At 28.6% G+C, this 13082-nt stretch overlaps 1 protein-coding gene across 1 annotated transcript; it reads left to right on the top strand.

Moving 5' to 3' along the window:
- Positions 1 to 1501: 1501 nt before the first annotated feature.
- LOC135924013 (carboxypeptidase B-like) lies at positions 1502 to 12276 on the top strand. The gene is made up of 10 exons (XM_065459061.1): positions 1502 to 1576; positions 1629 to 1774; positions 2343 to 2442; positions 3685 to 3786; positions 4390 to 4494; positions 5948 to 6073; positions 9960 to 10065; positions 10128 to 10336; positions 10413 to 10482; positions 12068 to 12276. Exons 1-10 carry the CDS (start codon positions 1502 to 1504, stop codon positions 12274 to 12276), a joined length of 1248 nt encoding a protein of 415 aa, XP_065315133.1.
- The last annotated feature ends 806 nt before the right edge of the window (positions 12277 to 13082 follow it).

The following is a 13082-nucleotide window of genomic DNA, read 5'->3' as shown; positions in this document are numbered from 1 at the left end:
ATCTACGGCAAAAGAGAATTATAGGTGTTGGCAAAGTCGATCATCCTTAATGAGGGATAGGTGACATTATAATACTTTTAAGCTAGTTATTTGAGTCAAAAATTAAGTGTGGCAAAAGGTGAGTAAATTCATGAATTAAGATTAAATTGTTGAAATGGTAACGACCTTATCCTAACCTTCTCTGGGTAGTGTGACATGAATATAATTCAATGATCCCAAAAGGAAGGGAAATGTAATAATTCCTAGAGATAATAAACAAGTCATTCTTGCCTAGATTAAATAATCTTCATTCTTGTAAAGAATAAAATATTTTTAAAAAAAAATCTATTAACTTAAAATACAAATTTTTCGCCTCTATGGTGCTAATTAGCTTTATTAATTTTTTAATTTTTTTTCTTCCTTTCAACTCTTTTATTTTGTTCGGTTTTTTAAAAAAAGATTAAATAGTTTCATAATAAAAAAATATTTATATTTAGCTTAAATAGAAGGAATCATTAGTTCTAAAGTTATAGTGGGGATCATTTGCTAAAATATGGGTGAACCTTCAAATGTAGAATATTTTAAATTACACAATTTTTAATTATATTAAAAAATAAATTCCTCATAATATCAATGTAGAATATGTTGTGATTGACGTTGAGTGTTGAGAGCTGTCAATCAAGAATTATTAATTATTATTATATTTTTGTAAATTTCATGATGTTAATAATAATCAAATACATTCGTTGACATATGATAAGGAAGAAGGAAGGAAGGAAGGAAGGAAGGAAGGAAGGAAGGAAGGAAGGAAGGAAGGAAGGAAGGAAGGAAGGAAGGAAGGAAGGAAGGAAGGAAGGAAGGAAGGAAGGAGCGTTATGATAACGCTATGATACAATTTGTAAAACATATGTTGCGATGCGTTGATAAAAATATATGGGATACTATAAAATAATTATATCTATTCTTCGCTTTATCTTAAATTAGTTTTTAAAACTGAACCAGCTGTAATAACGCAGTGTTAAAAAAAAGGCAACGCTTGAAGATAACGCGTTTACTATAAACGCAGCGTAATTTCCGGATATAAAATTAGATATTTTTTACACAAAAATAAAATTTATATAATTGTTCTTATTAGAAAGATTCGAAACATTATAACTTGTATATAAAATTTAATCTATCGAAAACATCTCCATACAATATATTTGCTTCATTATTTTAATTATGAGTTTTTACAAAAAAAATCATTGCACACATATATATATATACACCCTTCTAAAAAACAACAATGCTGGCGATTTTAACGTGATATATTTTTAAGAAAAATTCAAACTCATTCCAGACCTTAAGATGAGCCTAGAGAGGATTTAAATTTTGAAGAAAAAATATGAAGATCTTGATCATTGTGATCCAATTGATCATTCACATACTCGAAATTCTTAGCAAAAAATCTTATTCTGGGTACGCGTTTAAAATTATGATACTTTTATATAATATATATATATATTATATATATAATAGTTATATGCTAATACAGGCATGGGCAATAAATAGTTTGGAATACGAGAGCTTAGCTCAATTACAAGCTAACCATTCTGATGTAAAAAAAAAAAAATAACACTAAATTCTATACACATTTTTATATTTTTTAGAATAAAATATGGTCTTGTTACAGGACCGAAGGGGGTTTGTTTATAGATATCATGATATTAAAAATCAACTACGAAAACTTTGTACGATTATTGAAGAAGTTGAACATAAGATTTGCGACAAAAATGGAAACAGACATTATTCAAAAGTTTTATTCCAAATTAATTAATAATTATTTTATCTCTCTTCGATCAATTACTGATGAAATTGTTCTAACTTCAAATTTAGATTTATGATTTGATATTAGAAATTAAATATAAAATAATGTGAGTTTGGGAAAATGCGTTAGCTCTATAAATCAAAATTTTTCTATTTACTTTCGGTTGAGACTAGCGAAGGTGTACCAATTGCACGGCCCGGCCCGGATTTCTATTCATTTTAAAAAATAAAAAATATTTTTGGCCCGTTTCGAGTATATAATATTATTCCGATAAAATGGTTGAAATGATATAGGAAATATGACAAGCGAATGAACGCGATATATTGTTTTATACGACAATTTTTTAAATATATTTTATTTTACTATATGTAAAATAATTGCGATTTAAAATATTGGGCCCGGTTCTGGTTTATAGAAACCGGTTCGGTCCGGGTTTATATTTTTTTTAAAAAAAAATTTTACGGGCCTGTCCATGCACTCTTGCCGGTCTCTGGGTCGGACAAATGGCATCCTGGTGCTTTTTCTAATCAATATTTTATAAAATAAATTTTTTTAGAATAATAGATATTCAAACAAAAATTACCATCGAATATGTAACATTATGGCCACAATTGGGCAGTTACATGTACTTTGATTACTATCCTAGATATTATGAAGTTTTCAAGTTTTATTAGTTCATAATCGTAATATTCATAAAATTTAAAAAAAATCATTTACATACTGCATCGTTTTTTTTAAATATATTTTTCTATAGTAATATAATATTAACTTCTTCTAAATTTTTCGTGTTACATATTTATTACCCCCATGTAAAAGTATCTAAATACAAATAATGCTGATTTGATTATTATCCAGATTCGATTCTATTAAAGTATACATCTTATATTTTTAGCTGAAGTATATGTGTCTATATATATGTCGTATGGGGATTCGTAATCTCTTGATTTTAAATCCTTTACCGAGGACGATTTAAAAAATTTTTAAATCCAATTTAACCGGAAATGGCAAGTGTAGAATATTTACCCTAATAAATTTCAGCCAATTTTGCCATGAACTTTAGAACTACTTCTAATTTATAATAATTTTTATATGGGTTTTTCACATAAATTAAAAAATACTAAAATGTCTATGGCTGAAATTGGCTGAAATTTATAGGGTAAATACTCTACACATGCTAGAATATATTTCCGGTTAAATCGGACTTTAAAATTTTTTAAAATCGCCCTTGGTAAAGGATTTAAAATCAAGAGATTCCGAATTCCCATACGACATATAGCTATATTTATAGCAGAAATATCTGTATCCAGACAAATTTTAGCTGTATCTATATACTTAAATTATGTATCTGTATATATAACTTAGATGCATTTTTAGCCATGATGACGATTGAGATTAGATAAGAGCCGAGGGAGGGGGTGGGGGATTTCCGCTTTTATTTCACCATCCTTTTCTTCCATAAAATAATTTAATTATCATAACCTTTTATACTTAAGAAACCCAATTAAAATTTAAAATTTGTTTTCACCTTAAATTTGACCATTCAGGACAAAGTATTCTATTTTTAATAAACCTACGTGGGTTAACGAAAAAATAATAATTGAAATGTATATACGATTCGATACTATTCTTTTATTGTGAGTAACTGTTATGGCCCTTAATATTAATTTGCAGATAGAACATTATATAGAAAACATTATCTTTACACTAAAATTTGAGCTAAGATATACAATCAAACAATTCTGATTTCAATAAAATTATCGTATTCCTCCAGGATCTTGATAAGAACAACATTTTAGAAGAAGGGGAAAAAAAACTATGCAGTATACTAGGTTTTAAACAAGCCTTTTAATATGCATATTTAACCGAAATATTTTTTTTATACACTGTTTTCAATTTAGGTGCTTAGATGGTTGGATCATTTGGAAGCTCAGAAACCCAAATTGATAAAGGTCTTCACCGTAGGAAAAAGTTACGAGGACAAAGAATTGAAAATTATTAAGGTTTTTTTTGAAATGACATTTGATTTAGTGATATGCAAGGTCCGACCAGACCCGACCTTCCCCCTCCCCGGGGTAAGAATTTACTTATTTACTTTGGTTTTAGGTGTGCCTATTTTTTAAAAAATAATTTTAGTTTTCGGGATGTGACAAAAAAAAAATTTAATTTCGGGCTAGGCTTCTTAATATGATTTACTTTTATCACATTTTTTGAAGAGAAAAAAGTGTTGATTTTTTTTTAAAGTATATATAAACAAATTCAAAAATTTGTTTGTTGGTATCTATTTAGCATAGAGAACTGTTAAATTATCAAAGATCATATAATTTAAGTTATTAATTGGTTTTATCATTAAACTAGTTTTAAATAATTAATTTTTTTTATCATCAAATAACAATTAAATTTCATTTCAAGTAAATTTTTAAGCTTATGATATTCATAATTTAACTCCTTCATTTTAAAAAAAAAGCTTTTTTTAAAAAATATAAATATGATTAAAAGTGATAATCATAATGAAATGAAACGCGATTTCTTCCAAAATTTATATAGCTTTTGCGGTAAATGAATTATGGCATTATAAAAAAAAAATATATATATTTGCATAATAGATAGGAGAAGATACGGGGATTAGAAAACCAGCTTTTTACATAGAGGCCGGCGTACGCGCTAGAGAATGGGCGTCAATTACTACGGCTTTGTATTTCATATCTCTAGTAAACAATAAATGTATTTATTATAATATATAATATATATATTATATAAATTGCAAATGATAACATTCAATATAAAAAAAGGGTTATCGCTAGGCGGAGGGATATTGCAGAGGAAGGAAGGGAAGATGATATTCAGTTGTAACATGGGAAATCATTTAAGGGAAAAGATTTAATAAGATTGAGTTAGATGTAAGGAATGCCAATGTTGTAAGAAAAAAAATAGGAAGACGTTATTTGAGTTGATTAGTCATATGAGTCTCTGTAAGTAGGAAGTGGAAGTGGACGAAATAATAAAAGTCAAGTTCTTTTTAGAAATTTGGCATGATTCCATGAGCACAAGGACGTCAAAATATGATTGAATAGAGTGACGGGAACGACGAGAGGGAAATCTCTGTTAAGGAACTAATATATTAATCAAGGACATTTATTGATAGACGTGGGTTTATGTTAATATCTTTGCCTTAACAGCTGATTAGGTAATTTGAGTTTGACGAGTCAAAACAATTTCATAGTAAGAGTATCCCAAAAGTAAAGGTTATTTGAAATAATTAATATATATTTTTATAAAAGCTATATTTTTTTAGAATATTGAATTTGATTTTTAAAAAAATTTTGGCTCAACTATGACATACTCTGGGTACGTTAGGAACACATAAGTGATAGTTGGTTCACTCATAAAATAGAGGTTGTCTAAATAAGTAAAAATTAAAAATCGGTATTCCAGTAAGACTAGAGACTGATAATATTGTAATACATAACAAATGGGTATTGATTTTGGAGTGCCTAAAAAAAATATATATAATTATATAAATAATCTTTCCTGCAAGTAATAATGATAAATTTATGACTAGTGGTTTTAAATTTAAGACTTTCCCATAAAATTCTGTTCGGGAGATGTTCCTCTCCTTTTTATTGCATTTCGGAATAACTCATAAATGGTAAAATGAGCTAAGATATCTCGTCCCAACTATATTATGACCAACCATGACCGAGCCCACTAACTTTACAAATAGCATTCAGAATCATTATTAATTCCTATTTATTGATTCTGAAAATTTGTAAGAAGTTTTATTTATAAATATAAACGATAAAGTTTGCAATTATTATTTTTTATTACTTTTTGGTATATACTAAAACACATTTTCTTCTGTAAAAAATTAAAATACTAAATATTTTTTTTAGCCAATCATCTATGACTAAGTAATTATCTATGTTAAGTAATTTCCAGTCATATAAAATAATAGTTCAAATTATAATTGGATACTCAATGTACCCCGGTCTCCCCACAACCTATCATGTTGGAGGTTTAACCTTATGTGATTATTTGAACTTCAATAAATAGGAGATAAGAGGGAAAGTTGAACTAAATGTCAAGAGGAAACCAATTTAAAGAATTTTTTTGAATAAATTAATAATAGTTATTTTTATATAATAAATAATATTTTTTAAAAAGTTATTTGAACCGGAAAGATGGTCATCTCCTCTACAACTTAGGTATATAAAGGAACTTTTAAGACGAGCTGATTTTTACATAATGCCTCTTATGAATCCTGATGGTTACGAATATTCATTCATTGAAGTATTATTTTATTTCTGACATATTTGACTAACATTGAACAATTTATTTATATTTGTAACAGTTTTATAATGTATTTTGTATACTTCAGTTTATATATCTTAACCAATCTTAAATACATTTAATCATCGTACCCAATTAACAATACATTTGAGTACAATTACTCAAATTACATATCAATTCCCTTTAAGGTTAATTGATTTCTATCACAATTTTAAATTTTTGTTTCTCTTTTATTAAAATAAAATACAACCAAACAACAAAACTATTGAACAATTTTATATATAAATTTTTGAAATCTATTGATGATACGGTGGGAGTCAAATAAATTCTTTAAAAAAATATATATGGTAGCGTCAATGTGTTGCGCCGAATTGTCGCCGCGCTGAGTTGATGCTGCGCCGAATTGTCGGCGCCGATAGCGTTTATTTCCGTAATGTGTTATTATTTTTTTTGAGCGCGTTTTATATTAAATTTAAAAATCTGATTTTACAGGAAAATGTATTCCATCATGTTGGGAATACCTACCCTATAAATTTCAGACAATTTTTGCCATGAAATTTAGAAAACTTAGAAAAAATTTTATATTAGATTTTCCATAAATTTTTTTTATTTTATAAATTATAAATGATTCAAAGGTTAACAGCAAAATTATCTATTGGCATTGTTAAAGGTTAATGATGCTTACTACCAAGTGAATGTATGGAAATATTCTAAATACCAACCTAATTTGCTAAATACCGACCAAAATTTATTAAAATGTAATAAGATCCTTATTATTTAATATATTAATACGGAATCACGTGGTCGAGTCCGGCCTCCTATATATTATCCCCCCAAGGATGGAACCACCAAGTTAGAATAAGAAAAAAAACATGATCATTCCCGGGATTCGAACCCGGGACCATGGGATAAGTAAATCAAGCTCTTGTCTACTAGGCCATAGAGGCTTTCCAAAAATAACGATTTTTCAAATATATATTATAAATATATTTGGTAGTGCCTATCCAAATGAAAAATGAACAAAATTCAAATTTGATAGATGGTACCTTAAGGTACCAAGCATCATTAACCATTGTTAAACGGCTCATTTTGAGCCGATCTTTTGAAAACGGCTAACTCAATATATTATTAGGAAGGCCTCTAAGATCTTGCCCATAGGTGGTGCAAAGGTTTAAACATCTGTTGACGAAATCTCTAGATTTAGAAAATAGTTTTCTGGCTAAAATATTGAGTTAGCCGTTTTAATTATCTATTAGCATTGTTATACGGCTCATTTTGAGCCGATCTTTTAAAAACGGCCAACTCAATATATTATTAGGAAGGCCTCTAAGATCTTGCCCATAGGTGGTGCAAAGGTTTAAACATCTGTTGACGAAATCTCTAGGTTTAGAAAATAGTTTTCTGGCTAAAATATTGAGTTAGCCGTTTTAATTATCTATTAGCATTGTTATACGGCTCATTTTGAGCCGATATTTTAAAAACGGCAAACTCAATATATTATTAGGAAGGCCTCTACGATCTTGCCCATAGGTGGTGCAAAGGTTTAAACATCTGTTGACGAAATCTCTAGGTTTAGAAAATAGTTTTCTGGCTAAAATATTGAGTTAGCCGTTTTAATTATCTATTAGCATTGTTAAACGGCTCATTTTGAGCCGATCTTTTGAAAACGGCTAACTCAATATATTATTAGGAAGGCCTCTAAGATCTTGCCCATAGGTGGTGCAAAGGTTTAAACATCTGTTGACGAAATCTCTAGATTTAGAAAATAGTTTTCTGGCTAAAATATTGAGTTAGCCGTTTTAATTATCTATTAGCATTGTTATACGGCTCATTTTAAGCCGATCTTTTAAAAACGGCCAACTCAATATATTATTAGGAAGGCCTCTAAGATCTTGCCCATAGGTGGTGCAAAGGTTTAAACATCTGTTGACGAAATCTCTAGGTTTAGAAAATAGTTTTCTGGCTAAAATATTGAGTTAGCCGTTTTAATTATCTATTAGCATTGTTATAGGGCTCATTTTGAGCCGATATTTTAAAAACGGCCAACTCAATATATTATTAGGAAGGCCTCTACGATCTTGCCCATAGGTGGTGCAAAGGTTTAAACATCTGTTGACGAAATCTCTAGGTTTAGAAAATAGTTTTCTGGCTAAAATATTGAGTTAGCCGTTTTAATTATCTATTAGCATTGTTAAACGGCTCATTTTGAGCCGATCTTTTGAAAACGGCTAACTCAATATATTATTAGGAAGGCCTCTAAGATCTTGCCCATAGGTGGTGCAAAGGTTTAAACATCTGTTGACGAAATCTCTAGGTTTTAGAAAATATTTTTCTGGCTAAAATATTGAGTTAGCCATTTTTCAAAATCAGCTCAAAATCGAGCAGTTTAAAAACACTATTATCTATAATTCATGAGATAGGTATTCCAAACATGATGGAATGTATTTATCAGATTTTTTAAATTTTTAAAAAAAACGCGCTCAAATAATGATTTAAAGTTGAAAATGACACATTGAACGCTAGCATATATATATATTTGAAAACATTTTCAAAATTCGTGGTCTATAACTCAAATATGCATGATAGAATTGGGCATAGTGAAAGATGGCTCATTATCAAATGGTATACAAGATTATAGTAAGCTATTACCTTTAAAATCAAAATGTATTTAATGGATGGATTATAGATATTATTTTTTTGTTCATTTATAGCAAAAATGTTCAATAAATTTAATTATTGGCAGCACCTTAATTTTATTATATCTTTTCTAATAAATTAGTAAAATTGATTTTTCAAATAAGTCGAATAACTCAAAAATAGAATAATTAATTAATCCCTAAATATTTAACTCGAATGTCAAAAGTTAGTTCCTCGATTCCATATGTTCGAATCTTCGGAAAAGAAATCACTGAGTTTCCTTCTTTTTTTTTAACAACCTACTAATAGAACAAAATTCCGATGGTGGTAAAATGAGATTTTGGGGGTTATTTAACCTTGATTTTAGAATGGTTTTATCTTGCTCATCTCATTTTGCCCTCTGACTAGTATTGTTAAATGGCTCGTTTTAAGCCGCTTTTGAAAAAACGGCTAACTCTATATTTAATTCCTCCAGATTTCGCTAATAAAACGTCTAGACTTTCTGTATCATCTATGTGCAAAATTCAGGCTTGCTAAAAATGAGCCGTTTAACAACACTACTTCTGACTAATAGAAGTATTTTTAGAAAAATATATATATTTTCGCGTTTTAAATTGAAGATCACGATGCCAATTAATGAAAATAAAGGATTATATCCTCAATTATATTTTAACATTTTTATTGTGGTTATATAAGATTATAAAATTGAAAAAAAAGACACATTTATGAAAAGGAAAAGCATTTTACCATAAAAATGTCGATATAGAATATTATAATACTCAACCGAGGACATATATTTTATTATGAAATAAATAATATTATCTTCTCTTTTTTTTTTGGGGGGGGGGGGGGGGGCATATAGAATTTTTGCTGAATAAACTTCTTTCCATTTGTTTTTTCCCAGTCTTGAATAAATGACGGTGGAATTTATTTTCGATTTCGACAAGAATCAATTTAACGTCGATATTTAAATTTTTAAACAATTTCCACAAAAAAGACAAAAACATCTAACCCATCGAATATATATTTGATTTTGAAATTATAGTTAATTCGATTAAATGGGGGTTCCTAACCGGGAAATTTATTAAATTTTCTTTAAAGAACGAATAGATTTAAAATTATCATAATACTCTAATTATTCGAAGTCGAACAACGAATTATTTGAAATTGAACAAAGAATTATTCGATATCGAACAAGGAATCAATTCAAATATTATTACATTTTTTAAAAAAAAATCATACGAAATAGGATAGATTATGGACTAAGAATAGGAGACCAAACTATAACTCGAAATGCATCGGTGTCGATTTGGACAGTAATTATGAACACGTGTCATGGGGCAAAGAAAAATTGGGTTAGTTTTTTTTTAAAAAAAAGGAATTTATTTAATTATTGTTATTTTTAACACTTATTTAGCCATTGGTGGCGTTTCTTACACTGACCCATGCTCGGATTATTATCAGGGGCCTAGACCTTTCACCGAAATCGAGACCAGAACTGTGAGAGATTTTATAAGTTCGCTAAAATGCGACTTCAGATCCTTCGTAACGATCCGCGAATATGGAGCCATGTTCCTGGCCCCGTATGCTCACACTTACGATCCTCCGAGCAATCACAAGGAATTGGTAAAATATAATTATTTTTGGATTCTTCCTCTTCCTTTTTTTTTTAAAAAAAATATTAATATATATCTTATATTAGCGTTTCATCATGAAGAAAGCGATAATCGATACGCCAGATTACTCAATTGGCAGCATTAGCAATCGTTTATGTAAGTTTTATGTAGTGTTGTTAAACGGCTCGTTTTGAGCCGATTTTTAAAAACGGCTAACTCATTATTTTATCCAGAAAATATATTATGGAGGCCTGAAGATTTTGCTCATAGAAATAACAAAGATCTAGACATATATTAAACGAAATGACGAGGCTTGGGCAATATTTTTCTGGCTAAAATATTGAGTTAGCCATTTGTTTTAAAAAAATCGGCTCATGAGCCGTTTAACAACACTCATAGTTGTCTGAAATGCTCGGATATTTATTTGCCAAATCTCAATGTTTACATAATATTATTTTAGCTAAATAATCTAGGCGTTTTGAAAAATCGGCCCAAATCGGGCTTTTTAACAACACTACTAGTAAACTTCTGATTTTTCGTAAAAATTTTAAATAAGCCAGCCAGGGCATTTTAATTTTGATATATATATTTATTTATTTTTTGAAATTTAAAAGCTAATGTTTCGATTAGGATTTATATATACTATTTCGAAGATAAATTACATTATTACAATATGCTTATTTCTTTGTATTTTTAAACAATTTATATATGATATAATATGATACAATTACTACAAGTGCACAATCAATACAGATACAAACACAATATTGTTGTAGAAATAGATAGCCATAGATGTAAGATATAAGAGCCTTAATTGATTGGGGAAAAAAAATTATAGAGATATTAGAAATGTGAAGGCAGGAAGATTTGTGCAAAAATATTTATCCGACAGGGGCAGATTTTTCGCAAAATTTTTATGGGCCGGGGCTTTAAATAATTATAACGGGTCAGGTCGGTTCTGGCCACTTTTTAAAAAGTAAAACGGGCCTGGCATAGAGAAAAATATTTAGGATTGGACAGCTTGTATAACAAATTTTAACTGCCCAAAGCGGGCCAGGATTTGGCTCATTAAATTGCAATACATTTACAATGTTGTGATGATTTAATGAAACATATTGACGATTAAGTTCAAACCCATTCTCATATAAAATTATAATATTTGCAAAAATAATTAAAATATAGACAAATCATTATTGAAATTTCTTTTATTATTTCTTTTGTTGTACATTTGTAAAGATTATAATTATATATGCATGTGTTTTAATTAAATCGTCAATATGTTTCATTAAATCATCACAACACTGTACTTTGATAAGAAAATTATGATATTTCGATTTAAATTGAAGTTCCATGAAGTTGATAACAGATAATCCCTGTGTAATATATCTGAGTATTGAATATATAGTTAAGTAAATTTTATCTTCCCGAGAAGATTAATATCTAGGTTTTAATGTGTAGGTCGAAATCCTCCAAAATATGTGATGAAGTTAGGAACGAGAACAAAGTAAACTTGGAATGATTATTTTTATGTGTTACAATTTTATACATTTATTTATTTAGTTATCCTCACAAATAATCATCAGTGAATGTGAGTGGGATAATATGCATGTATACGTCGTGAAAGGGGTGGGGAGATTAAGATACATATGATCAAGCTAACTTTATTTATTATTCATTTGAGTGCATTGTTTATATTAATTGACACCATTTCCATTATTATTATTATACACATTATTATTAGTTGTGGCAACTGGTTCGTCGGTAGATTGGGCCTACGACAATATGGGGATAAAATACAGTTTCGCGATAGAATTGAAAGAAAAGGAAAACTCCGGATATTTAATGCCGAAAGAGAATATCCTAAAAGTGGCTAAAGACGCATGGAAAATCTATAATGAGATGTTTTATCCTGTGTTTGATCGGGTAGAGGGCAAAGAATGCAAAAATTAATTTAAAAAATTATTAAATTAACAAATAGGTCATATATTATATATCGTATTTTTTTTATAAAAAAAATAATACACACAATTTTTTTAAGTTTGATAATAAATTTATAATCAAATTTTAAAATAAAAAATATACTATATAATATGAAATTATAATTGATGATGCTATAGGTGAAATAACTAAATTTAAATCATGGAATTGGAAGGGAATTTGGGGGGGGGGGCAATATAAAGTGTTGTTTAAACGTTACTTTCAGAAGTAGCGTGATACATCCTAATTTTCAAAAAGTGTATTGCGCTTAGATAATAAAAATAATAGCGCACTAATATAGCTAGTATATTTATGAAATTAGCTTTCGCTATTTTGCGCTAATAGCGCACTAATATAGCTAGTATATTTATGAAATTAGCTTTCGCTATTTTGCGCTATTCTGTAAATAATATCCACAAAAAATTTTTAAAAAAATTTGAAAATTCAAAACGTTAAGCAAAATACGTCAGTTTATTATGAATAAGTAACTTGTAAAAAATGAAAATGTATATTTATTTTTATTATATTTTAATTGGTGTTGTAAAACGGCTCGATTTGAGCCGATTTATAAAAACGGTCTCTCAATGTGTTTAACCAAAAAAAATAATTATGCTAGTCTGAAGATTTTGCTCATCAACTATTAGCGAAATCTTGAGGCTAAGGCAAAAGAAAGAAAAAACTATCTAAAAGTCTTGAGTGGCCATCACTAAATATAAGTTTAGCTCTGCTGAACAACCGTTCAACTAGCACTTGATAGCAGTTTGAAAATAAAAATTTTT

The sequence above is a fragment of the Gordionus sp. m RMFG-2023 genome, chromosome 2 (assembly GCF_954871325.1).
Source record: "Gordionus sp. m RMFG-2023 chromosome 2, tfGorSpeb1-WG-v2, whole genome shotgun sequence".
NCBI classification, from domain to species: domain Eukaryota; kingdom Metazoa; phylum Nematomorpha; class Gordioida; order Chordodea; family Parachordodidae; genus Gordionus; species Gordionus sp. m RMFG-2023.
This window is presented reverse-complemented; position numbering and strand designations above follow the sequence as displayed.